The sequence below is a fragment of the Heteronotia binoei genome, chromosome 15 (assembly GCF_032191835.1).
Source record: "Heteronotia binoei isolate CCM8104 ecotype False Entrance Well chromosome 15, APGP_CSIRO_Hbin_v1, whole genome shotgun sequence".
Lineage (NCBI taxonomy): Eukaryota > Metazoa > Chordata > Lepidosauria > Squamata > Gekkonidae > Heteronotia > Heteronotia binoei.
Window position 1 is genome coordinate 65,384,523 of NC_083237.1, and position 27,915 is coordinate 65,412,437.

General features: G+C 42.2%; 1 protein-coding gene across 2 annotated transcripts; it reads left to right on the top strand.

The window, feature by feature from the left end:
- The first annotated feature begins 42 nt into the window (after nt 1–42).
- On the top strand, nt 43–27,788 carry MEIOC (meiosis specific with coiled-coil domain). Of its 2 annotated transcripts, XM_060256000.1 has the most exons (7): nt 43–251; nt 2,370–2,530; nt 8,742–8,846; nt 9,319–11,167; nt 20,913–21,047; nt 22,616–22,796; nt 26,167–27,788. In XM_060256000.1, the coding sequence occupies exons 1-7, from the start codon at nt 210–212 to the stop codon at nt 26,394–26,396; spliced, it is 2,703 nt and encodes a 900-aa protein (XP_060111983.1). In that variant the 5' UTR covers nt 43–209; the 3' UTR covers nt 26,397–27,788. The 2 variants fall into 2 exon arrangements, with proteins under 2 accessions (XP_060111983.1, XP_060111984.1); XM_060256001.1 differs by lacking the exon at nt 20,913–21,047.
- Nucleotides 27,789–27,915: the final 127 nt, after the last annotated feature.

The following is a 27,915-nucleotide window of genomic DNA, read 5'->3' on the forward strand; positions in this document are numbered from 1 at the left end:
GTGAAGGTTTTTATTGATATATTCCCAGCATAGTGAGCTAGAGATCTGATAACAATGTAAAACAAGCACTTTAGAAGAAGGTGTAATTGTTTTATCTTTTCTACATTCATTTTTTGTCTCAGCCTAAAGTAGCTTTCAGAAGTACCAGTCGCTATTGGAATAGTGCAGAGCCCAGTGGAAGACTGACAGATGTGTTCAATAACGTTATCATGACAGGTTGCAGCTCCTTCTATGATTGCTACAAGTTGCAGGTTCAGTCAGTTATTACATTTATTTGTGTGCATTTGTAAACAGAGGTAATTTTCCTTCAGAAATACACTACATAATCATGGTGACGTCTGAGCAGCAGTGGTATCATTTTGTTTGATTATATTTAATAATAAACACTGTATTTGAAGTGTATTAGAACTTGTTCTCATGTGGTTTCTGCACTGGAATGATCCTGCTTTTTTATTTTTTTGCTTCTCTTACATCTGCAATATAAGGTTAATGTTTTAAGAGACAGCTGCAAACATTTAGGCACTTGTCATACCCAGAACAACTAGAAATGAAAGGGGCTAATTAAAAGACTCCCTCCCCCCTTGCCCAGTTGCTCTTCTATACATCTCATATTTTGTTCCTAAGCTCTATTACTCCACTTCTGAGAAAGCCATACAGGAATTCAGGATATCTCAGCTTTATCCTACACGTGATTTTTGTGAACAAGAAAGTGGATTCTGGGATAAGTAGGCTTGAATAAGACCATTCCAGGGTACAAATAAAAAGTGACTTAATTTGCTTAAGGATTTCAGAATAGCGTATAGGCATTTGGGGTTATGTCTCATCCAGCTACTGGCCAGGCTCAGATTGTTTACCTTCAAACAGGTGTGATGACTAGGGTAGTAACATATACATTCACTATTTTATAAAGGCTGAAATACTCCACTTGCTCTTACCTAGCCTACAGTTTTTGATGGATTATTTTTAAGCATGATATGAGGCAATTTAAAAGGGTGTAGGTTTAGTGAAGTAATAGGTCTCATGGGCACTATAGTATATAAAGGCTGCTGTGTATGTTCAGATATGCTGCTAATCAGACTTTACATGACATAGAGCAAGTGCCATAGATAATGAATTCTGTAACCATAGCTGTGGATATAAAGCTGTCTTCATACCCCCCACTTGGGCATGAACTCAAGGTGACTTTGGGCAAGTCTTCTCTCTCCAGTTAGAGTCCAGCTTCTAGTACAATCATTCAGAGTTGTTGGATGGGGCTTACATCACATCACACGGACACCTGACATTTGATCCTAGTGTCCAAACTAGAAAAATGCTTTGGTTCCCTGTTATAAAAACAAATGAAAAATAATTATAAAGTTATTTGCCCATTAAAAAAAGTCATCTATGATAATACTGCATTTGAATGGATACATATAGACAAGGAATGAACGGACATCTCAGCAAGTCTAGTTTTAAGACATACATTCCAGTCTCCATGCGTACATATAAATATCACAATGCCCTAATGCTGATTTTTTGAAAATAGACCTAAACTGCTGTCGAAAGAGAATCTCAGGAGCAGCAGCAGATTATAAGTAGAGCATTACACCGTAGAAACAGTATGTCTGGTTCATAAACCTGTTTACAAGCTTTCTCATGGAATAAGAGAAGCAGATCTATACAATTTCCCTCTGGATGTGGCCTGTTTGCTGGATTAGGCTCACACAATGCACATAATCTGTTTTAGTTGTGGAAAGAGTAAATGAATGAAACGTAACATTAGATACGGTACACCCAATGTCTCTGTGATAAGTGAAACAGAAGAAACTAATTAAAAATACTGTATAATAAGGTTTTAATTCCCCATTGTTGCACAAAAAAACCCAGCTGAAGTGTGCTTAATATCAATCTATAGAAAGTGTTAGGGCTCACTGCTATTTTTAGGATTTATTTATTTATTTGGGATTTGTATCCCGCCCTTCCCACAAGTGGCTCAGGGCGGCTTTTTTCTTAATGTGAGAAAAAAATGATTGTTTACTGTTTATCGTAAAATAACATAGCTGGAATAGCAGGGGGGGAAAAGTCCTGAGGGTTTTTAACACAGGAGTTTGGTACATTTGTGAGTGATCCTTGTTCTGGCCCACTGAGACTTCCCCACAAATCAAACTAGCTAATTACCAAAGTTAGGGGAATCCAGCAGTGTGTGACATAACTTGTATTAATCATGTGAACCTGCCTTGTTACAATACTACCTTGTGTCAAGAGGTACTTAGTCTAGTGTTGCTCTGCTATTTTCCAAGCCATTGATTCTCTATCCGTGATGAAATTGTGTACTAATATAACATGCTGCTATTTACAATTAATGATCTTTTCTTGTATTTAAAATACAGAGTGAAGAGAATATAGATTTGTGTCAGATTTACAGTACTTCGCTTCCTACAGCCTCTGAATGTTCAAACCATGCTGACTCTTCTCTTTTCTATGTCCCGTGGTCTACGTATACAGATGACATTAAACAACCCCTTAGTTCTCAGATTAATGTAAAGAACAGGTATATCAATTAACCAAAAAACTAGGAAAGAAAACCAAATGGTAGATGGGCTATTGGTTGATAAATCTCTATAGCAGGGTTTCCCAAACTTTTCTTTCTCGTGGCCCGGTTATTTTTACACTTCTCCTTCGTGACCCACTAAAATTTGGGGGTGGAGCCAGGAGACTTTGGGGGTGGAGCTGGGAGACAGGAATTATGTAATTTCCTGTGATGTCAAGGGCCAAGTGATGTCACTTGTGGGGCACACTGAACCAAAACTCCAACTTTTCCTGTGATGTCACTTTCATAATGTCCACCAGTGGGGCCAGGGCACTAGAAGCCCTCCCACTGTTGCTTCCCTCCCCTCCCAGCACCAAGAATACAGACAGAGCATCACTTGCAGGGAAAGAAAGAAAGAAAAGGGAGGGCAAAGAAAAAACTTTCCTTACCATCAGATTACCTCAGCCAGCAACAATTCTGGCTAGGGGTCATTTGGTTAAAAAAAAAAATAGCTATTGGAATGCCCACTCTCCGCTCCTCCTGGCTGAAAAAAACACACCCTTCTTTGCTGCCCAGGCCTCCCAGGGAAATCTCCCCAAAAGAACATACTGCAAGGTACAGGAAAGCTCATACCTTGAAGGACACTTCATGGGTCTAAAGTGCCAGTGGATGCCAGCTGTTCTCTCAAACACTGGGAGGGGGGGAGAAGGAAGGAGAGGCAGCCCAGCTCCTCTCTGCACAACACAGAGATGGGGGACGAAGGAAGCCAAACGGAGCTCAGGCTTTGCAGCCTGTGTCAGTCTTCAAGGCTAGCTTTTCTCTGCGCAACAGAGAGATGGGGGAAGGAAGGAAGCCAAATGGAGAGCAGGCTTTGCAGCCTGTGTCAGTCTTCAAAGCTAGCTTTTCTCTGCACAACACAGAGATGGGGAAAGGAAGGAAGCCAAATGGAGCTCAGGATTTGCAGCCTGTGTCAGTCTTCAAGGCTAGCTTTTCTCTGCACAACAGAGAGATGGGGGAAGGAAGGAAGGAAGCAGAGCAGAGGTCTTGCTTTGCTGGGGGCGGGGCTAGCTTTGGCTTTTCTTGTGACCCGGTAGTGAGGCTTCCATGGCCCGGTACCGTGTCATGACCCTGCAAACGGGAAACACTGCTCTATAGGATTGAAGGGGTCAAATTAAACACACACATGTAGATATTTAAATAAAGCCAACAGATTCATAATTTTTTTACCACTGTCAGAGGCCAGCCAGTCTCCTTTTATTTGTGCTTGGAGTATAGTTCTCAGGTCAGATTGCCTTAGGCCCATAGCCACAGGCAGGGCACAGTGCACTGCAGCAGCAAAAGCAGCAGGCAGAGAGGAGGGAGGTGGAGGAATAGTAGGTGGAGGAAGCCATGTGGAATGGGTCAGAAAGGGGGGAGGGATGGAGCTGCTGGCTTCAAAGTGCTGGGGTGGGGAAGAGGGAGGTGGAAGGAAACCCCCTGCTTGCGTGCAAGGTGCAGTCCCTTCTTGACTCCAAAGTTTTAGGGTTGGCTGCCTTGAGAGCCAGTTTGGTGTAGTGGTGAAGTGTGCGGACTCTTATCTGGGAGAACCGGATTTGATTCCCCACTCCTCCACTTGCAGCTGCTGGAATGGCCTTGGGTCAGCCATAGCTCTCTTATCTGGGAGAACTGGGTTTGATTCCCCACTCCTCCACTTGCAGCTGCTGGAATGGCCTTGGGTCAGCCATAGCTCTCTTATCTGGGAGAACTGGGTTTGATTCCCCACTCCTCCACTTGCAGCTGCTGGAATGGCCTTGGGTCAGCCATAGCTCTCTTATCTGGGAGAACTGGGTTTGATTCCCCACTCCTCCACTTGCAGCTGCTGGAATGGCCTTGGGTCAGCCATAGCTCTCTTATCTGGGAGAACTGGGTTTGATTCCCCACTCCTCCACTTGCAGCTGCTGGAATGGCCTTGGGTCAGCCATAGCTCTCTTATCTGGGAGAACTGGGTTTGATTCCCCACTCCTCCACTTGCAGCTGCTGGAATGGCCTTGGGTCAGCCAGAGCTCTCTTATCTGGGAGAACCGGGTTTGATTCCCCACTCCTCCACTTGCACCTGCTGGAATGGCCTTGGGTCAGCCACAGCTCTCTTATCTGGGAGAACCGGGTTTGATTCCCCACTCCTCCACTTGCAGCTGCTGGAATGGCCTTGGGTCAGCCATAGCTCTCTTATCTGGGAGAACTGGGTTTGATTCCCCACTCCTCCACTTGCAGCTGCTGGAATGGCCTTGGGTCAGCCATAGCTCTCTTATCTGGGAGAACTGGGTTTGATTCCCCACTCCTCCACTCGCACCTGCTGGAATGGCCTTGGGTCAGCCAGAGCTCTCTTATCTGGGAGAACCGGGTTTGATTCCCCCACTCCTGCACCTGCAGCTGCTGGAATGGCCTTGGGTCAGCCAGAGCTGTCTTATCTGGGAGAACCGGGTTTGATTCCCCACTCCTCCACTTGCAGCTGCTGGAATGGCCTTGGGTCAGCCAGAGCTCTCTTATCTGGGAGAACCGGGTTTGATTCCCCCACTCCTGCACCTGCAGCTGCTGGAATGGCCTTGGGTCAGCCAGAGCTCTCTTATCTGGGAGAACCGGGTTTGATTCCCCCACTCCTGCACCTGCAGCTGCTGGAATGGCCTTGGGTCAGCCAGAGCTCTCTTAACTGGGAGAACCGGGTTTGATTCCCCCACTCCTGCACCTGCAGCTGCTGGAATGGCCTTGGGTCAGCCAGAGCTCTTATCTGGGAGAACCGGGTTTGATTCCCCCACTCCTGCACCTGCAGCTGCTGGAATGGCCTTGGGTCAGCCAGAGCTCTCTTATCTGGGAGAACTGGGTTTGATTCCCCCACTCCTGCACCTGCAGCTGCTGGAATGGCCTTGGGTCAGCCAGAGCTCTCTTAACTGGGAGAACCGGGTTTGATTCCCCACTCCTCCACTTGCAGCTGCTGGAATGGCCTTGGGTCAGCCAGAGCTCTCTTATCTGGGAGAACCGGGTTTGATTCCCCACTCCTCCACTTGCAGCTGCTGGAATGGCCTTGGGTCAGCCAGAGCTCTCTTATCTGGGAGAACCGGGTTTGATTCCCCACTCCTCCACTTGCAGCTGCTGGAATGGCCTTGGGTCAGCCATAGCTCTCGCAGGAGTTGTCCTTGAAAGGGCAGCTGCTGTGAGAGCCTTCTCCAGCCCCACCCACCTCACAGGGTGTCTGTTGTGGGGGAGGAAGGTAAAGGAGATTGTGAGCCGCTCTGAGACTCTTCGGAGTGGAGGGCGGGATATAAATCCAATGTCTTCATCTACCTCACAGGGTGTCTGTTGTGGGGGAGGAAGGTAAAGGAGATTGTGAGCCGCTCTGAGACTCTTCGGAGTGGAGGGCGGGATACAAATCCAATATCTTCATCTACCTCACAGGGTGTCTGTTGTGGGGGAGGAAGGTAAAGGAGATTGTGAGCCTCTCTGAGACTCTTCAGAGTGGAGGGTGGGATATAAATCCAATATCTTCATCTACCTCACAGGGTGTCTGTTGTGGGGGAGGAAGGGAAAGGAGATTGTGAGCCGCTCTGAGACTCTTCGGAGTGGAGGGCGGGATACAAATCCAATATCTTCATCTACCTCACAGGGTGTCTGTTGTGGGGGAGGAAGGTAAAGGAGATTGTGAGCCTCTCTGAGACTCTTCAGAGTGGAGGGCAGGATATAAATCCAATATCTTCATCTACCTCACAGGGTGTCTGTTGTGGGGGAGGAAGGGAAAGGAGATTGTGAGCCGCTCTGAGACTCTTCGGAGTGGAGGGCGGGATATAAATCCAATATCTTCTACCTCACAGGGTGTCTGTTGTGGGGGAGGAGGGAAAGGAGATTGTGAGCCGCTCTGAGACTCTTCGGAGTGGAGGGCGGGATATAAATCCAATATCTTCATCTACCTCACAGGGTGTCTGTTGTGGGGGAGGAAGGGAAAGGAGATTGTGAGCCGCTCTGAGACTCTTCGGAGTGGAGGGCGGGATATAAATCCAATATCATCATCTTCTTCTTCTTCTTGACTTGGCCACTTTCATAGCCCCCAGCTTTTGCCCCTCTTCCAGAAAATAGAGAAGTGGCAAGCCCCACAGTGGATAGGAACTTTTAAAAACTTTTTTTTAAAAGGCCCCTGAGTTAAAATCCTGGCTATGCTCCTGGATTGCCTGGTAGAACTGATAGTCTGTGTAGAATGTGACATTGCTCACTCATTTTAGTTATCTGGATGGTTTTCCTAAGCTGGCTTCCTGGCACAGGACAATTTGTTCCACTCTTATCATATGTTGTAGAATACTGTAGAAGTGTAGGTTATATCTGGAAGAAGGGTAATGTGTGGAATGTATTTTAGACCCGGGGAATGTGGTCTAGATGATTTTGAGATTCTGTCCAGCCCACTGTATCTATAGCTTGATTTAGATTTTAAACTTCAAGTCATGATTTGCCACTATGTGAATGAGCATGGGTAACTTTGGGGGCTGACTCGCTCTAGCCTCCTAGTTTCAGTGGGTATCTTGGGCAGTTGCAGAAGGAGGGCAGGCAGGAAAGTCGTGCTGTGCAGTGGAAATCCTCACACTTGCAGCCTGGATTCAAGTCAGTGGTTGTTGTTACAGCTGTACCAAGCCTGTGTTGATCAGACACTTGTGGGGTTTTTTGTCTTTTTCGCTACTTGCTCAGCGAGTTCATTATTTCGTACCTCGTGGGTATGTCTTATCCCTGTTTTGCCTATCTAGTGAAGCAGAAATGTTGTCCCCAAAAATGTTTTTGCTGTTGTAATATAAAAAGTCGTCGACAGTAGTCACAGTTTTGATAAGGTATTAAATAATGGATTTTTAATGCTGTGACTTAAATGTATTACATTTGGAATAGCTTTTGGAAGACAGTACGTGGCAGGGGCAGGTTGGCCATTAAGCACATTGGGGGAAGTCACGGTGGGCTGATGGTCTGGGGAGGCCTCCCTTCCCCAAGAGCCACCCCCAGCCCTAAGTAAGGAGTGACTCTCGTCCTGTTTGGGATGTTCTTATGGCTGTTGCAAGCCAGTGGCTCTTGCATTCATGACATAGAGCAGTCGGGCTGCCCAGGCCCTGTGTGGGTCAGGCAGACATCTACCATGGTGGAAAGCGAGCTTACTGCCCTGCTTCCATAAGCAGTAAGTGTGCAGTGGCAGCCAGCCAGCCAGCAGGCATTTACTCATCCCACCCCCTCCTTTACTCATCCCACCCTTTTCAGGACCCTGAAAAGGGTGATTTTTGCTTCCAAGTGCTGCATAGAAAAGTTGCTTGTACACCGAGAATTTATTAGTTTACTTATACATCATTTTACTTCCCTGTAGGAGTATGTTTGTAATCTCTAAAAAGATTGTTGTGCAGCGGTCTCTCAGTGCTTCTTTTGAGGTTGGCTACAAGAGAGGTGAACGCACTGTATTCAAAATCCACATGCAGTCGAACTAAGATGGAATGGACAAGTTAAATTATTGGATTATCTTTAGATGTTACTTACTGGCAGCAAGTGGAACGTATAGTGATTTGAGCAGATTCTTGACAGTATGGCTTCTTTGTATAAAATGTATTAAAATAATCTGAGCAAAACTGGATTTGTCTAGCCTCACTAATTGTAATATGCATATTTGGCTGTTAGAAAATCAGGAAAGTCCAGTCAACAGATTGAATTTGATCTCAGTTTCCTTTTTTATAGATGGAGATCTGAGTCTATGCATTTTAAAAATCTTTTATTTTTAACGTTACTAAAGCCCTCTAACAATTCTGTGAACAAATGACATCTCTCTGAAACTTAATTGGTGCTAAACAGGTAGTAGTTTTTCGGTGCAGTATCACATTTTGAGAGCCAGTTTGGTGTAGTGGTTAAGTGTATGGACTCTTATCTGGGAGAACTGGGTTTGATTCCCCACTCCTCCACTTGCAGCTTCTGGAATGGCCTTGGGTCAGCCATAGCTATGGCAGAGGTTGTCTTTGAAAGGGCAGCTGCTGTGAGAGTCCTTTCAGCCCCAGCCACCTCACAGGGTGTCTGTTGTGTGGGAGGAAGATGAAGGAGATTGTGAGCAATTCTGAGATTCGGAGTGGAGGGTGGGATATAAATCTAATATCTTTTTCTTCATTTTGTGTGCTGATAATACACTACAAGGATATGTTTGGATATAATAAGATAAATTCTTAGCTGATACTTACCATACTTTATTTGTTCTTAGGATTCAGGCAGAAAGAAGTGACTATGGCAGTGAAACAGACTTGTATGGACTTGTGTCTAACATCTTGGAAGAACAAGATAAATCACAACCATATTTTGCAGAGGGGTTAGTACAATATTTGACAAGGACTGTTAATCTCTTTCTCTTATACACATGCCTAGAAACCCCTTATGCAGCTGCCAGCTGTGGAAGCTTGCAGTCTAATACCTGCTTCCAAGACAGTTGTGGTACATGTTTATCCAGTCATGTTGTCAAGTTCTTTAAACATCATTCAAGACCTTACGTATATCAGCTGTTGTGTTAAATAAATCAAACATGCCAGCTATGCCAAACCTCAGGATACATTCTTCTCCCTCCCCATGTGCTTACTAAAACCTTCTGAATCCTAATGGCTGAAAACCAGATGAGTTCTTTTGAAGTTTTTGTTACTGAATTTGATGTGCGTCTCTATGTAAATTATACTGCTAGCTCTGTAAGCATGTTGAACATGAAACTTCCTAAAATTAAAAGCGGAGGGGAATCTATTGGGACTGAAAAGTAAGTAATTGTATCTTTATTTGTGTTTCATTTTTAATAGGGCATGTGCCTCCAGTTTAAAATCAGTATGGCCTGTGAACGCTACCCGATTTACAGACCACCCTGACCTGCTATCAGAAACAAAGAGGCCAGTAGATGGCACTATCCCTCAACAGGCTTTTTATGGTGGAGAAAATTTATCAGTGACGGACAAACAGTATCTGCATGCTGGTAACCTAACCTTGCAACAGAAAGTGGATGACCTTTACAATGGGCTCACTAATATAGACCTTGAAGAACAATGGCTGTACCCTTCCCGGAGTGATCATGTCAATAGTTACAATATTCAAACCAATGAGAATGCAAAGGCACCACAGTTTCAAGATTTTTCATATGTGAAAACATGTTTTACCCAGCAAACCAGTCTTTCAGAAGCAATAAAAGAATCTGGAGCAGATACTTTAGCTTATGGAAGGGATAAGGTGGGCCCTAAGGGACAAGATACACAGGTGAACCAAAAGAGAGCTGAGATGTTTTTGTCACAATTTAACAGATATGGTGAAAATGCTGATTATTGTAGATACCCAGAGTATTCCCATCCAAATAAAGCAAAGAATAATAAAAATGTAAATTACGGAGCCCAAGACATTAAAAAATTACCAACTGGAACACCTGAGTTACCAGCCTTAGATACAGATAATTATAATAAATTGTTTCAGAATAAGCCAGCTGTTCAAAAGAAAATGGAAGATGCCTCTTTGGAACAGCAGAATTTTACATTCCAGAAAACTGCAGGACTCATGTCAGAAAAGCAGTTTGTGAACGAAACTTCATTTACCACAGACCTTGGTTTAAAATCAGATTTTGCCCTGAAGTCTCACACAGCTATTCCAGGGAGTGGTGATTTTACAAATGGTGCAGAAAATTCTGAATATTTCAAATCACTGAATATTTTATCAACAAATACAGGAACGACTTCCTCAGGCACAAATATAAGACCAGCATGGAGCAACATCCAGACAAAAATAAACTCCTCTGTCCCTATTCGGAATCAAGGCACCTTGATAAAGTTGAATAATAATTTATCTGCGGGTTCAAAAGCTTCTAGTCATTATGATTTTTCTCAGTTACCATTGAGCAGTGTAAATTTAAATGCTAATTTGTTGCTTCAGAAATATTGTCAAGAAATGCCCACGGTATTTTCCAGTTTTGATTTCAACGACAGCAGTGCTACAGATCGAATTCAGTCTGCCGGTCATACAGAAGGACTGAGTAAAGTGGGAGAAGAAAGTCTCTTTGAGTCCATTATTGACAAAAAAATTAAGCCATCAAATGGTTTCCATGATAACTATTCACAGCAATATGGGATCCTTGAAAATTTGAACAAGAACAATTTTCAAACGAAGTCGCAGAATGGACATTATGATGCTGAAGAAGGACAAAAGCATCTGGATGGACTGTCACAGAACACTTACCAAGATTTAATAGAGTCTCAGGGCCACTTCAGTAGCCATAGGCAAGGGAGTGGTGACAATAATATTGTCAACAACCGTGTGAATCGCACCCAGGCGTCATGTTTTTCAAACAATTTCATGATGGGAGACTTGAGGCAAAGTCCAGGTGTCTCACAGCATGGTTCCAACAGATTTCCTTTGAAATCCACCCACCCATTTGCACACTCTGTCATTCCTCTGATGGATTCCTATGATTTGTTCTCCTATGATGATCTAAGCCACTTGTATCCTTATTTTAATGATATGATGTATGGAGACAGCTCTTTCACAGGTTTCATGCCGACATTTGGATTCCAAAGACCAATGAAAACTAGGAGTGGACCAGCCAGTGAACTTCATATTAGGTTGGAAGAATGTTATGAACAATGGAGAGCTTTGGAAAAAGAACGGAAAAAGGTAAGTGGTGTATCAGAATGAAATTACACTGTTAATTGTAACGGTGTGAATGTGTATAGGGGAATAAAGAATCAAGAACTGAACACTTTGGAGACACCCTCTAAGATTAAAGTCTTTGATGTGTCAGTGGGATACTCTGCCCCACACACTTTTGCCTTCAGCTGACTCTCAGCTGCTCTCAATATTCTGTGCCTTTTGGTGTATTTTCAGTCTGCATCAGGCTATATTTGGAGCGTCCCTCCCTTGTGATTAATTTATAAAGCCATTTTTCTGCATACCTTGGAATCCTTTGACTGTAGAAATCCTTTTACTACATGAGTAGTCTGGTTTGGTATTTTCATCATTGTAATGGGGTTCAGCCACTTTACTATGGAATACAGTGGTGATGGTGAAAAATGTTTCAGATGCATAAGTTCTGTCACTCTAATCAATAAATCCAAAATGGAACTAGGCAGATAGGACCAGGTTTAATTCTCAGATGTCTTCAGTGGCCGTTGCTAGGCAACCACAACAGCATTCATAGAATCATAGAGTTGGCAGGGATCTCCAGGGTCATCTAGTCCACCTGCCTGCACAATGCAGGAACTACACAAATACCTCCCACACACATCCTCTGTGACCCCTGCTCCATGCCCAGAAAATGGCAAAAACCTGCAGGATCCCTTGGTTTATTAAAAAAAGATAACACACATTATGGCATTCTTCTTATATGGATTTAATCATCTGTCCCTCATGCAGCACCAAATAGTTTAGCAAAGCTTTGTAGATAACATACCTGTTAAACTGAACTTCTGAAAAAAAAAATGGTTCATGTTGTTTCCTGGTCATTGATATAAATAAGGTTTCTATGTATTTTAGTTTGACTTAATGGAACAAAATTGGACTTGTTAGGTCTCCTACAATATTAGGCCTTTCATTTTTGTTCTCATATTTCTTTTGAGCCATATGACAATTAAAAGGTACAGCCAAACAATGAATGTTGCTTGATTAGCAAATATTAAAGCTATAGGGGCGCTTTTATCATTTGAGGGATGTTTAACCTCTCCATGTATCTGTTTTCTGCACACCTGGGATTTTTCTCAGTCATCTAGCTGTCTGTTCACAGTTCAAGTCACCAAATTTCAGACAATAAGTCCAAATAGACATAATGTGTTTTTAGAGACCAGACTTAATGCATTCAAAGTAGGAAAAAAGTTTAATGAATGAATAAAAGAGTACATGTGTTCTGGTCATGCTTTTGGACTGAGCAGGGGAACAAAGAAAAGGTGAAAACACACAGCTGTCTTTCCTTCCACTAGGTACTTCCTAGCGAATGTTTTTAAAAGAAAATAATGTTTAAATAGAACAGTCTAGCTTTATTTGAAGTTGCAGAAGTTTGAAGTTCATCATTATCTTAATTCTCGTAATCAGGTCTTTCCTCCATTTCCCCTGCCTCTTAGACAAGATAGATAAATTAGAGTCCACCATGATTTGAACTTCCACAAGCAGGATGCAAGAGTAATACAAGAGCAAGAGAGCATCTTCCTTGTGTCTTGATAATTTATAATCTACCTTGGGGAATCCATCCCGTCTGGGGGATTATTTGGATCTTCCTGCTCATGAGGAAGTTTATTTTCTAGCTATTCCACTCTTAGCAGTCTCCGTCCCTTTTGGGTGTGACTGAGTAGCAGAGTTTGAGATAGTAAGCCACAATCCTGCTTGGATTAATTCAATTTATAAACCACCGTCCCCTGGAGGGTTCAGGGTGGTGTACAAATATCCCCATACATCAATAAATTTAAATAATTAGCATCCACAGAAAGCAGAACAACTGAAATATTGGCTGAATTTTTTAGTTGAAGGCATTTCTTTTCCTGATCAAGTGAAGGCGTACTGTTCCTAAAAAATTAATGGCTGGATTTTTCATTGTTATATTCGCATGCTATTGCCCAAGTGTTCATGCAGGAGTGGGGTGATCCAGTGAAAGGCGTACTGTTTCTGAAAAATTAATGGCTGGATTTTTCATTGTTATATTTGCATGCTATTGCCCAAGTGTTCATCCATGGGTGGGGTGATCCTGGATTTGGTAAGTAATGCCCAAGACTTGGTGAGAGATGTAAAAGTGATTGTGCCTCTTGGGAGCAGTGACCATAACGTTATTGATTTCAACATTTGTATAAATAGGGAGTTGCCCCAAAAGACCAGCACAACCACGTTTAACTTTAAAAGGGGTAAATTCTCTGAGATGAGGCATGTGAAGAGGAAACTGAAAGGAAAAGTAAATACAGTCAAAACCCTTGGGGGAAGCTTGGAGGCTATTTAAAACTACAATCCTAGAAGCTCAGATAAAATATATACCACAAGTTAGGAAAGGCTCAAACAGGTATAAGAGAAAGCCTGCATGGTTAACAAACAAAGTAATGGAAGCTGTAAAAGGTAAGAAGGACTCCTTTAAGCAGAGGAAAGCTAGTCCAAGTGAGATTAATAAAAGGGAACACAGGCTGTGGCAAATCAAATGCAAGACTGTGATCAGGCAGGCAAAAAGGGACTATGAGGAGCATATTGCAAAAAACAAAAAGACCAACAATAAAAATTTTCTTCAAATATATTAGAAGCAGCAAACCAGCCAGGGAGGCAGTGGGGCCCTTTGGATGACCAAGGGGTCAAAGGATTACTGAAGGAGGATAGAGAAATGGCTGAGAAGCTGAATGCATTTTTTGCCTCCGTCTTCACTGTGGAAGACGAGAAGTGTTTGCCCGCTCCAGAACCACTAATTTTGGAAGGGGTGTTGAAAGACCTGAGTCAGATTGAGGTGACAAGAGAGGAGGTCCTACAACTGATTGACAAAATAAAAACTAATAAGTCACCAGGTCTGGATGGCATATATCCAAGAGTTCTGAAAGAACTCAAAGTTGAACTTGGTGGATCTCCTGACAAAAATATATAATCTTTCATTGAAATCTGCCTCCGTTCCTGAGGACTGGAAGGTAGCAAATGTCACCCCCATCTTTAAAAAGGGTTCCAGAGGAGATCCGGAAAATTACAGGCCAGTCAGTCTGACTTCAATACCGGGAAAGTTGATAGAAACCATTATCAAGAACAGAATGAGTAGGCACATTGATGAACACAAGTTATTGAGGAAGACTCAGCATGGGTTCTGTAAGGGAAGATCTTGCCTCACTAACCTGGTACAGTTCTTTGAGGGGGTGAACAAGCATGTGGACCAAGGGAACCCAATAGATGTTGTTTACCTTTACTTCCAGAAAGCTTTTGATAAAGTTCCTCATCAAAGGCTCCTTAGTAAGCTCGAGAGTAAAAGGACAGGTCCTCTTGTGGATCAAAAACTGGCTAATTAATAGGAAGCAGAGCGTGAGTATAAATGGGCAGTCTTTGCAGTGGAAGATGGTAAGCAGTGGGGTGCCGCAGGGCTCAGTACTGGGTCCCATGCTCTTTAACTTGTTCATTAATGATTTGGAGTTGGGAGTGAGCAGTGAAGTGGCCAAGTTTGCAGATGACACTAAATTGTTCAGGGTGGTGAGAACCAGAGAGGATTGTGAGGCACTCCAAAGGGATCTGTTGAGGCTGGATGAGGTTCAGTGTGGCCAAGTGCAAAGTAATGCACATTGGGGCCAAGAATCTCAGCTACAAATACAAGTTGATGGGTTGTGAACTGGCAGAAAGTGACCAAGAGAGAGATCTTGAGATCATGGTAGATAATGCACTGAAAATGTCAAGACAGTGTGCGATTGCAATAAAAAAGGCCAACGCCATTTGGGAATTATTAGGCAGGGATTTGATAACAAATCAGCCAGTATCATAATGCCCCTGTATAAATCGATGGTGCGGTCTCATTTGGAGTACTGTGTGCAATTCTGGTCACCGCACCTCAAAAAGGATATTATAGCATTGTAAAAAGTGCAGAAAAGGGCAACTAGAATGATTAAAAGGTTTGGAACACTTTCCCTATGAAGAAAGGTTAAAACGCTTGGGGCTCTTTAGCTTGGAGAAACATCGACTGTGGGGGTGACATGATAGAGGTTTACAAGATTATGCATGGGATGGAGAAAGTAGAGAAAGAAGTCCTTTTCTCACAATACAAGAACTCGTGGGCATTCAATGAAATTGCTGAGCAGTCAGGTTAGAACGGATAAAAGGAAGTACTTCACCCAAAGGGTGATTAACGTGGAATTCACTGCCACAGGAGGTGGTGGTGGCTACAAGCATAGCCAACTTCAAGAGGGGATTGGATAAAAATATGGAGCAGAGGTCCATCAGTGGCTATTAGCCACTGTATATGTGTGTGTGTGTGTATATATATTGGCCACTGTGTGATACAGAGTGTTGGACTGGATGGGCCATTGGCCTGATCCAACATAGCTTCTCTTATGTTCTTACCATTTTTCTCACCACTTTGGGGAAAGATTTTTAAGCTCCTCCCCCCCCCCCCATCTGCAGCCTTTGGTCGAACCTCCAACTTCAGTGGTCAATAGCCTTAGGACTTTGGTCAAGCCTCCAGCATAATGCTCCCCTTATCTCAGCATATATATCAGTTTGCATATGAATTTGGCCTTCCTTCCTAAAGAGGTTTTTCAGTTCTAGCTCAGTCAGGATATGGGTTTGCAGAGGATTTGCTGAGTGTGGCTTTCTCTTGTCTCCCTCCTGCTGCTGTTTACTGAATATTCCTCAGATGAAATTAGGGAGCAAAGGGAGGGGGTCTGAAGTGGGGGGTATTGATGGAAATTGCCACCTCCTCCCTGGAGGCCTTATATGCCATTATCTGTTTTTCTTCCCTTTCCATGTAGATTAGGGGTTTCAAACGTGTGGCTCAAGGGCCAGATCAGCCCCCCCCCCCCCTCCCGAAGTCTCCTATCAGGCCCAGAAGCAACTCACTGTCATCTGCTTCCTTCAAACCTCTGTTTTCTCCATTGGCTGACCAGCACATGAAGCAACTTATGTACAAAAGCTCACAATGCCCAGCCATTTCATGTTTTCCCCTGGGGCTTAGGGAACAGAGCGTTGACCATGAGATTTCTGTCATGAATGTCAATAAATCAAAAGTAGGTTTACAACTTACAGATATACACCTGAACAGCATACTCAAGATGGCTACAGCACAGACATTGTCTTTAGATTTTGATGCGATAATTCAGAGCAAGAGGTGTCCGTTATCAGAAACTGTTAATATTAACTGTTAATAATATTGCAAGAATACTAATCTTTTAAGCATGTTTTATTTTAAGGGTTTTTTAAAAAAAAAATCTTAGTGTTTGTCTGTGTCCTTTATAAAGTTTATATTTCTGCTACTTGGCATTATATTTTATAAAGCACATGGCCCAGCCTGACAAGACATTTGGCCCAGCCTGACAAGACAGATCCATCCCTGATACCCCTGATATGAACCCTCCATGCTTTGAACGTATGCAGTGTGCTAACCTTATTTTTAACTAGATAGACAGCTGTTCTCAGGAAGGATTAAGTACTTTGTCTGCTATCTTGAACCAAGTAGTTTTGCTTGCGCACCTAAGATTTTCTTGCGCATTCATTCTTTGCTCATCTAGCTAGGCATCCTTTGCCAATTGACAAAAAGAGCCATTGAACCAGAAATTTGGCTACAGCCTCTGCTGTCTTATTTCTGTAAATATGCCAACTGATCCATACAGACTGTTTTGGTTAAACATTACATCATGTTGGATGGATTCAGGTGGGGGTCACCAGGTTGGTCTGAAGCAGCAGAACAAAGTTTAAGTCCAGTGGCACCTTTAAAACCAACAAAAGTTTTATATGAGGTATGAGCTTTCTTGTGCGTGCACACTTCTTCAGGTACACTGAAGTGGAAGTTACCAATCCATCCATATAGCTAGAGGGTGAGCAGCAGATGAGCATACTACGTAATGAAGATGATTTAACAGACACGAGGTCCAAAAAGGAATAATTAAGTTTATATGGTCACCATTTGTTTGGAATTAATGTTGGGGGTTGGGGGGAGACATGATAAAGTAAATCTATTCAAATTGGATATTGATGTGCAAATAGCCTTCCTAATTGTGGAAAACAGAGTACTTAACCGAGACCCTGTTGTTACTCTCCATCCATCTCTCGGGGTTGGGGGAAGTGGGGGGGTTGAGTGTTGGTTGCAAGAGCCAGTGTTATGTTTGACAGCATAGTCTTGCGTACATTTTCCCGAGGACTTCTGCATCTTCCTTTTACGTGTGTCAGCCACTATCGTGTGTTAGTTTGTGAAGACCACAAAGAACAAAGACAACCTGTTTCCCCTGTAGCTGATGTTCTTTTAATGGATATCTGTACAGTGTCATAGCCTGTGTTCCTGTCCTGCAGGTGTTTTTCATTTTTTAAAAGAAGCATTCGTGTCACAGCAATTGAAAATAGGTGTGAGTTGAGATAGATGGTGCTCTTATGAGGTGTTGTGGAATTAGGGCTGGATTGAGCCTCAGTTGTCTGTCTTTGCTAAACATATGCTATTTCAATTTCTACAGTAATTAAGAGTCTTAGACTCCATAGTTAAAACTTTGGTTCTGTTTCCTAAGTGGCCTTAGGACACTTCAAGTGATGTGACCTAACCTTCCTGGTACAGATAATGTTATACATGTTGTTTGCTTTACATGACTTTGCCTTTTGGAATGCTTATATACTATCAATTCTAAATCGATAATCAGAACCTAGCTTCCTGGGACTCTCTCTGAGTCAACCTAGCTTAACTCAGCTTGCCTGGACCTTTTTGACCTCGAGTGATAGAAAGAAAGCACTGAGCTCTGTTGTGTAGGTCACTATGTTGATTGGCAGTTACCTTGGCTCTTTTGGATGGACAAAGGTACTTAATGTGTGACTGTATTCTCGTTCCTTCTTGTACTGGCCATCCTCCCTGTGTTATGAGACTTTACAGAATAACCAGGATATATCCTTTATAAAATTACAGTGCATTCTAATTGGGTATTTATTTAAGTGATCTGATTAATTTTGTATACTGCATACCAGATTCTTATATGTTTTAATGAATTTACATTTGGGATTGAAGTCAAATAAGAGGTTTTTTAGGACTGTCTCTCTTTCTTGATGTATTTGGGAAACCAGCTTCTCTCCTTTCCTAAATGAATACAGTGGGAATGGAAGTACATGAAAAGGTTCCTGCACTCCTCATTTCCCCAACATGAGGCATGAAAAAAAAAAGAAATCTTTTGAGGGGAGGGGGCTTGAGTGTTGGTTCCGTGTATATAGCTCTAAACTGTTCATTGAGTTAGCTCTGCCCAACCACAGAAACTTATGCATGTAACTGTGTAGATGGCTACTCAAAGGGCTCCATCTATAGATACGCAAAAGAAATAAATTGTGCAGATAAAACATCTGTATAAATATATGTAATTGGTACCTGAATCTGGAAGTGATCTTGTTTCTCTGGTGTTTCTATCTATTTTGATGATTGTGAGTAGAATGGAGCCCACCAGTTCGACTCCCGCAGTTGCTCATACGCCCTTCAAATATGTTTCAGTACTTTAATACTAGGATTCAAATACTTGCTGGAAAATTTTTTTAAAACTTATCCAAATCTGAAAGATACCAAACACATTATATAGCATTTTTCATTGGGCCAGCAATAAAATAGATTGCACTTTCCAGATTTTGAGGGTGTTCATGACCTGTTGAAGTCAGTAGGGAAAACCACCCCACTGAGTTTAGTGGATCTGAGGTGTAGCTTTTCTTGTGTAATTCTGAAGTCTGTGTTTTCCTACATCAACAGTAATCAAGTTATATTGATGGTTATATTTTGCCCCTTTGATTGTTATTCTCTTGGACAATATGATTGTAACTTTTTAGTTTTACTTCTTACTTTTTTTTCAACCAAAGTCATAAACAGCAAACCCTCATCCCGTAGCAGGAGAACTTAAAAGTTAGTTATCATTTAACTTAACAACAGCTGCCAGAAATTTTGCCACACACAGAGTGGTTTGTTTATCTTTGTCTTTGAGTAGCCGGGATGATTTTGCTTCTGGAGAAAGAGTTCTGATTAAATAACAGGGAGATCAGTTCGGCTCTTGATTCTGAAAATTTAGAATAATAAAAAACAGTCGTTGCTGCCACTGTTTCAGAGTCTATCTGAGTATGGAATTCCACTGGATCTTCCTAGCGTAACTGCTGAAGGTAGAGCGCTCAGGTGCACTAGCATTAAAAGCACTTCTATACTTTGGAATAGATCCAAGTGGGCAGCCGTGTTGGTCTGAAGTAGTAGAACAAAATAGGAGTCATGGTTCACCTTTAAGACCAACTTAGTTTTATTCAGAATGTAAGCTTTCATGTGCTCTCAGCACGCTTCATCAGACAAGGAATCCGGTACAGTAAGCAGAGCCACACATAGCTGGTAGGCAGTGGTTCAGTCATTAGATCTTAAATTTGTACCATTCTGCATTCTAAACCACTGCCTACCAGATCATTTTGCTATTCTGTCATTGGATCTTAAATTTGTACCATTTTGCATTCTGAGCCACCACCTACCAGCTATGTGTGACTCTGCTCACTGAACCGGATTCTTCATCTGATGAAGTATGCTTAGAGCACACGAAAGCTTACATTCTGAATGAAACTAAGTTGGTCTTAAAGGTGCGACTTGACTCCTATTTTGTTGTACTTTTGAATAGTTAGCTCAGATAATTTGACATTTTTGTTGGAGGGAGAATGCCGAGAAGGGTTCTGATCAGGCTCTGATCAGCATGTAATCAAAGTTCTTAAGACATCTTCTAGTGAGCTGGGAGAGTTCTTAAACTACTCATTTTTTCCACTGCATCCTGGATGATATCCAAGCATGACAATTTATGATCCAGTAGTCTGCCCCAGTCACTTATGTACTACTAGTCCAACAAAACTTGATTCCACATTTGATTTTACTTAGTATCCTAAATTTCGGGCCTTTGCTTCAAAGGACATCTCCCCAGCTTCAGTTCTGAGAGCTATTCCAGAAACACACTGAGGGACTCCCAAGATATTGTGCAGGAACTTTAGAAGCCGTTTATCAATATTGTCTGATACTGCTCCAGTCCAGACCCCAGCAACATATAGCATCTACCCAAGGACTCTAGTGGTGAATATTTTAACTGCCACAGGAACATATTGACCCCCAGAGGAACAGTAGAATCTTGAAATGGCCTTCCTGGTATTCAAAGCAGCTCTTACAAAAGAGCTCAGATGGACCTTCCAAGAAAGGTTTGCTTGAAAAGTATTTCCTAAATATTTGAAATTGTCTACCTGTTTCATAGGTTGATTTCCTACTGCCCATTTCTATTTTTACATTTGTTTTTTTATTGCCCGTTTGTATTTTTGCTGAATAGGAGAACCTTTGACTTAGTAACATTGATATCTAGACTCTCATATGACAGTAGCAATAAATACCATGCATTAGCATTAATTGGATAAAATTATTAATATTTTCCATTTTATACCTCAGCCCAGAGCATGTTTGACTGAAGAAGGGTTAAATTACGGCTTTCCTTACACTTTGAATCCTCTGAGATTTCTACAGCTGGAAACATAATGTTGAATGTTATAAATAAGTGCTGGAAGACCCAGGCTTTTTATTTTTAAAATCCAGGAAATTGAGTGAATAATCTTACTTCATAATCAGCTCTGCCTAGTAACTGTATTAGTAATTAATAAGGTCATATTTTGCATCCCAGAAAAAAAGAAAGAAAATATACTTTCTTATCACAAAGAATACTTTACCAATGTAAGCTGATAGATTGATTATTGTAATATTTTTCAGACTGAGTCGGCTCTTGCCAAGATTTACCCAGGGAAGAAGGTGTCCAGTACTAATAATACTCCAATTCCTAGACTGACATCAAATCCATCCAGAGTTGATCGTTTAATTGTTGATCAATTGCGAGAACAAGCCAGAGTAAGTTATTTAAATGTCTAAATTCTGTGTTTTGATTGGCATAGTCAAGGTCTGGATCTGTTCCGTAGGTTCCCCCAAGTGGCAGAAGCAACCTTCAATTTCTAACCCTCTTGCGTGTCTGTATGCTGACTCAGAGGCTTAGGTTTGCAGCCAAGCTCTTCTCTTAGCCTCTGCCTGGGGAATTCCAACAGAGTTTTCGACAGAGCATTTCAGGATGAATAAAAAGAGTTAGGAGATTTCTGTCTTCATAAGATAACATGTCCCAAAAGTGGCCATGAGTAGAACAATCTGGAACCCTGGATTACCAAGGCATTACTGGCATGTCAGCCAATATCTTAGGCTCACTCAACAGAGAAATGGCAAAAAAGACTTTACTATTGCCTGACTGTATCTTATTAAGTTATTTGTATTTAATTGATTGGTCTTTGACCGTATTAAACTTTCATTCAAGACTCAGCTCCGAGGAGCTGAGAACCTAGCAACTACGCCAGAGCTGACAACAATGCCTTCCATCAGTCATGGAGCTACATGCTGCCCCTGTATTAGCTGCATATAAGCAACCATTCAATGCACACTCATCAGAGGAAACACCCCCCCCCCACCTCCACAATCTCTCCCACACAAGAGTTCAGAGGGACTAAGATCCCACAACGGGTGGGAATAAGGTAAACTCACCGCTTGGCCAGAAACGAACATTGTGAACATATTCAATATTTAATAATGAAATTTCACAATAACCACCAGCATTTTTCACATTAACCCAGTAAGATAGGCCCTTTTAATGATCAACTTCATAATATCCCTTTTTATATTGTGTCTAACGGATCAAGAAATACATGTAACCGTATAAGTTCAGTCAAGTTTATTGTTACAGTCAGTGACCAGCTTGTACAATCGAATCACATAAAACTTTTTGCATCAAAAACAGAATAAAACCAACAGTAGCATTCATAAAATTGGGTGCCTATGACTATTACAAAGAAATCGGATAAAAACATCCATAAAATTCATTTAAAATTTGGATGAAAGGTTAACAGTCAAATCAAGTTTAAAACAGTCATAGACCAGTCAAATTAGATACAAATAACTTAATAAAATGTAACTGTATAATGTAGTCCTTGTTTGTATCCCCACGTCCCTCCTCAGGACCAGAATAAGCTTCAGCGTGGGTGATATGGGGGGCTGCCGTCACATGGTGCTAGCTCAGGCCTGCCTTTGGCCTACAGAATTAGTGATGCTCTTCTTTGCCTTAAATTAGAACTTTCTGATCAGTCATGACTGTCACTGCCAGGGCCTTTTTGAGCAGGGATGCCGTTCCGGCTGGCTTGGCATCAGGGGTGTGTGGCCTGACATGCAAACGAGTTCCTGCTGGGCTTTTGCTGCAAAAAAAGCCTTGTGTGAAAGAATGGTGACATCAGAGGGTGTGGCCTAATACACAAATGAGTTTCTGGTGGGCTTTTTCCTACAAAAAAAAAAAAGCCCTGGTCACTGCCAACCTTTAAGAAAGACCAGCTTTTCCCCCCCTAACAGTGTATGAGAATTAGAGAACTGCCCTTTAATATTTGTAGGTTGTGACTTTGCTGGGAAAGATGGAACGTCTTCGAAGTTCTCCCCTCCATGCCAATATATCCACTGCTCTTGATAAACTCCTGGAAGCCATTCATATCGTGCAGTCCCGTAGAAAGGATGAAATTGTCAATGCTTCACATCGGCAGAGACAAGGAGCTCCACGATGCCAAGATGACAGAGGTGCAGTTTTCTTTTGACGTTTGGTTTGTCACCAGCAGTACTGCAAAAGTAGACGAGTCAGGGATATCTATGTATATTTATTCAAGTGTTCATACGGGAAGTTTTTGTGCGCGTGAAAGCGTGTCTGTCCTTCTGCACAAAATAAGAGTGCATGGATGAGGTGAGATAACCCCCTTGCTGCACTTTATAGTTTGAAGCATTTTTCTTTCAGCCTTTCTCCAATATCAAGAGCTGGGCTGGGAGAAAAGTTTCTCAAACCACGAGGCAAAGCAGTAAGGCTGGGGATACGTCAGCTCCCCTCATCTGTATTCTGTGTCGTATGTTAACCCCCCCCCCCCGTCTTCTCTTCATTTTACAGATGAAATAGGCAGATTTGAGTTGCAGTGCATTAATCGCCACTGCAAAGGCAGCGGCCCATGTGTGTGTTGGCAACAGAACTTGGGGGAAGGGGAAATGAAATCCTCTCCACAATTTCTTGGGCTTTTCCCCTTTGTTAATGTTGAACTGTTATACCGCAGTCCCATTATTCTTTGCCATCTGCTATTGTTATACTGTTTTTTACATTGAACACTAATTTGGAATCTGTCGAAAAGCAGAGGATGCAGTTTAGTAAATAAATAAAAATGACTGCTGCTTCATATAGATAGATACAAATGGGGACCCCCAAAAAACTTGCAGGGAGAAGGCATTCTCCCACCTTTGCTTCCGTCCCTCTCCTCGCTTCTTTCTTTTCCCCCCAGCCAATGCCCTCTTCTTTCCCTTTCTCTCCCCCCAGTCACTCCCCCATTCTTTGTCTTTCTTCTCCCAAGCAAATCCCCCTTTATCTTTTCCTCCCCCCACCAAGCCAATACCCCTTCTTTCCTTTTCTCCCCCCAAGCCAGTCTCCGCTGCTTTATCTCCCCCCCCCCACCAATACCCCCTTCTTTGTCTTTCTCCCCCCAAGCCAATATCCTTTCTCTTTCTCTCCCCCAAGTCAATCCCACTTCTTTCTCTATCTCACAACCAATACTGCCATCATTCCCTTTCTCCCCCCCCCCCAAGCCAATCTCCCTTTCTTTCACTTTCTCCCCCCTGCCCGTTTTTTTCTCTACCTTTGAGTCTAGCAGCACCACAGGATCTGGGAGCTGCTGCAAGCTGGGAGCAGCTCCCTGTGGTAGCCAGGCCCAGAGAGGCTCCTTGAGTCCCCTCAAAGAATGGCTCTGAGTGTCCCCTTCCACTGTGGCTGGGCCCAGAGTGTCTCCCAGGGCCTGGAGTGACTTTCAGCATCCCTAAGCACCATGGCTAGGCCCAGAGTGACTTCAGGCATTCTCTGCCACAGTGGCTGGGCCTGGAGCCTCTCCACAGCAGTATTAGCAGCCAGGTCTTCAAAGGTATGTGCATGTGCAGGCAACATTTTTTATTCTGGGGGGTGGGGTTTAAACCCCCAGATGTATTTTTTTTAACTTTCCAGATGTTTCTGCAAACCTAAGCTTACAGAAGTTAACAGCCATTGTGCCATAGCACAAATGTAACCTTAGCAATCACCAAGAAATACCAAGTTTACAGAAAATACCAAGTTTATACCAAGTCTGTAAATACCAAGTTTACAGAAAAATCTGTTTGCGGAATGTGTGCCCCTATCTGTGGCACAGAGTAGTAAAGCTGCAGTACTGCAGTCCGAGCTCTCTGCTCATGACCTGAGTTCGATCCCGGTGGAAGCTGGGTTCCGGTCGCCAGCTCAAGGTTGACTCGGCCTTCCATCCTTCCAAGGTCGGTTGAAGGCGTACCCAGCTTGCTGGGGGGAAAGTGTAGATGACTGAGGAAGGCAATGGCAAACCACCCCGTAAAAAGTCTGCCGTGAAAATGTCGTGATACAGTGTCACCCCAGAGTCGGAAGCGACTGGTGCTTGCATAGGAGACTACCATTACCTTTTTATCTGTGGATCTAAGTATTCACAGATAGGGCACACGTGAAAGTTTTATATATATAGACAAGTGTAGCTCTGTGATATTCGTGGGGGGGGATCTCCCCCACTTTCCAGACTCGTACCCAGTGTGACTCCTGGGCCTGTACCTCTGCCATCAGTGCACCTGGTGTGGCTCCTGGGATGTGCCACCAGTGGCGCCATGTCCAGTGTGGCTCCTGGGCTGTGTGGCTGCCGCCAGTAGGCCCGGTGTGGTGCTCTGGGCTGTGCAGCCCCCACTGCTGATCACTGGAGGTAAGTGCATTCGCCACCTTTGTGCAGAGAACACTACTTTACTTTTGGGCGGAGTCCCCCAAATATGCGGGAAAATCTGTTTTAGTGTCCATGTGGCCCCGATCCATGGATTTAAGTATCCACAGATGGGAGCCACAGTCAAAATATGTGTGAGTATAGTATATCCGAGTTCTGCAGAGATACATCATAATCTGCACTTCTTTCATGACTCTTTGACTCCACTGTTCATCATTTCCGCCATCTATATCCACACCCAGCTGCAGCTGCCAGTTGAAAACACACTTCATACCTCTGAAGTAGGCGCCAGTGCAGGAAAATTTGTCACTGCAACAAGTCCTTTTCTTTCTTGTTGCTGCAACAGACTTGTTACATCTTTAGAATTTATCCTGTATGAGGCAGCCATCACTTTAGTTCTGTTTGTTACAGTTTATAGCAAAGGTATTGATTATCTACAGAGAATTTTAAGGATAATTTCTTATGAACTTTTCTTATTCGTGGTCCATTGAGTTAACAGCATTTGTGCCATAGCACAAATGTAACCTTAGCAATCACTAAGAAATTGTCAGAATTTAATCTATTCTTCAATTCAGGGAAGTGCCAATGAAAATTAAATTCTATAAAAATTCTTTTAGGCATCATTAATAAAACTGTTTTTGAAACACTTAATATGTTACCATGCCCCCTCTATGTGGATCTTAGGAAGAAGAAGAAGAATTGTAGATTTGTAGATCAGAGACTCAGAGCGACTTACAATCTCCTATATCTTCTCCCCCCCTACAACAGACACCCTGTGAGGTGGGTGGGGCTGGAGAGGGCTCTCACAGCAGTTACCCTTTCAAGGACAACCTCTGCCAGAGCTATGGCTGACCCAAGGCCATTCCAGCAGCTGCAAGTGGAGGAGTGGGGAATCAAACCTGGTTCTCCCAGATAAGAGTCTGCACACTTAACCACTACACCAAACTGGCTCTCTCAAGGAAGCTTTCAAGGGAGGGGGAGAATTACACCGCTTTTGTGAAGTTTACAATATAGATACTTGAAGATCTGCTCAATGTATTGGGCATTGCTTCTTCAAAATCCTAGAGGAAATAACAGGGTTTGTTTCCTAAATGATGATGCTACGAGTCAGTTCATGAGAGAGCAGCAAAATAAAATACTTTTTCCCTACTCCACAGATGTTTTTGCTCTTGCACTGGCCGTTAAAGAAATGTGCATAGCAACACGCAAAGCACGTACTATTCTGTGGTGTGCTCTCCAGATGACCTTGCCAAAAACAACCCCTCCAGCCGGACCAGTGGATATGGAGAAAGCTTTTCAAGAGATAATCCAGCTGGAAGATAAGACATATGAGCAGTTTAATAGCAGCCATCCTGTGATCCATAGAGGAGAAACCAAAAAACACTGAGGAGAAATAAAAGGACTAAATGTGGCTGTCCTGTCATCCTGTTCTAAACTTTTTAAATGAACAAAGCTTTTCTTCCACATTAAGTAACAAGATAACAAACAGAAGTTTGCCTACTCTAATTCCAGCCACTGTCTGAGGAGTTGCTGTTAACACAAGACAAGTGTATGATGTTAACAGCTGCTAGAATCAAAATACTGATGAGGCAGAATTAATGTGTTAGGTTAAATAAATCAAAATATTTTTAACTGCCAAAATAGAATGTAAAGTTCTTCTAGGTTTCCTTAGCATATCTGTTTTCAAATAATGAATTTGAATTACTGTAACCTACTTCTGGCTGCAGTCTAGTAATAGACAAATATTGATTGTGATTTAGAAAAAACACCCTGTTTTCTTGAAGACTATGAATACTGTCTGGAAACAGGAAGGAGGAGGACTAAACAAACCCAGTATGAATGTTAAACACATTAACATATTTAAAGAACTTATTTATGGATTTGAAGTCTTAAGAGTATAAATTTAAGTAAAGAAATTGACCAGATTAAGAATATAAATTTAAGTAAAGAAATTGACCATATTTTCTTAAATTAGTGATATTATCATAAAGTCATTATCCAACCATGCATGTTCAGAATATTAAAAAAACACCTTCTGAAATCATTTTTGTCTATTATTTTAAATAAAATATTCTCTGTTTAAAAGTATTAAAAAGTAATCAAAATTACTTTAGCAGTTGCATGCAAATAAAATAATGAGTGTTATTTTAATACCCTTGGTTTACTATTTTTAAGGAGGGTATCAGGAAGTTATGAGATGCACTTTCTTTAAAGTTACTCCTTAGCCAGTTTGGTTTGTTTGGTGTATATTTTATCTTCATTTGCTTCTGCATTCTTTAGCACTGTTGAATGCTTGGGGGGTTTTTTTTCCATGTTTTTCAGTTCTTAATAATATTTTTATTAAATGCAAGTTATTTATTAAATTAATATGTTGCTATTATGTGGCTCAGGAGATCTTGGGTTTTAACAATCTAGCATAAACTATATAATGTCTGGATAAAATTTACTGTCCTGCCCTTGGCTAGGTACATTGCTGTTTTAAATGAGCATCCTTCCAGCTTTTAGAAATCCTGGTATGCTGAAATGAATAATCAAACCACATAAATTGCTGTAGATGACGTAAGGAACTGATTGAGATTGCAGTAGAAACTGTAGGGAACGATTTTGATCATTGATGTGACTTTGCATGCTGCCAAAACAAACGGCCTCTGGCTGCAGACTTACCACCATAGCAACTGAGCAAAGATGGGTTGCGTTTGATGAAATATGTTACGTTAGGAAAATAAAATATTGTATTAACTTCAGTCTCTCTCCTAATAAACTGGCTTTTGTTGCAAAATGTGGTGCAATTCTCTCTGTACAAGTCCTGTCGTCTTCTATATTGAATTCAAGATTTTGACTTTGGCTTCTGATGTGTTAAATGCCTAGGGTACTACTTAGCTAAGGTAATCTCTCTATGAGCACAC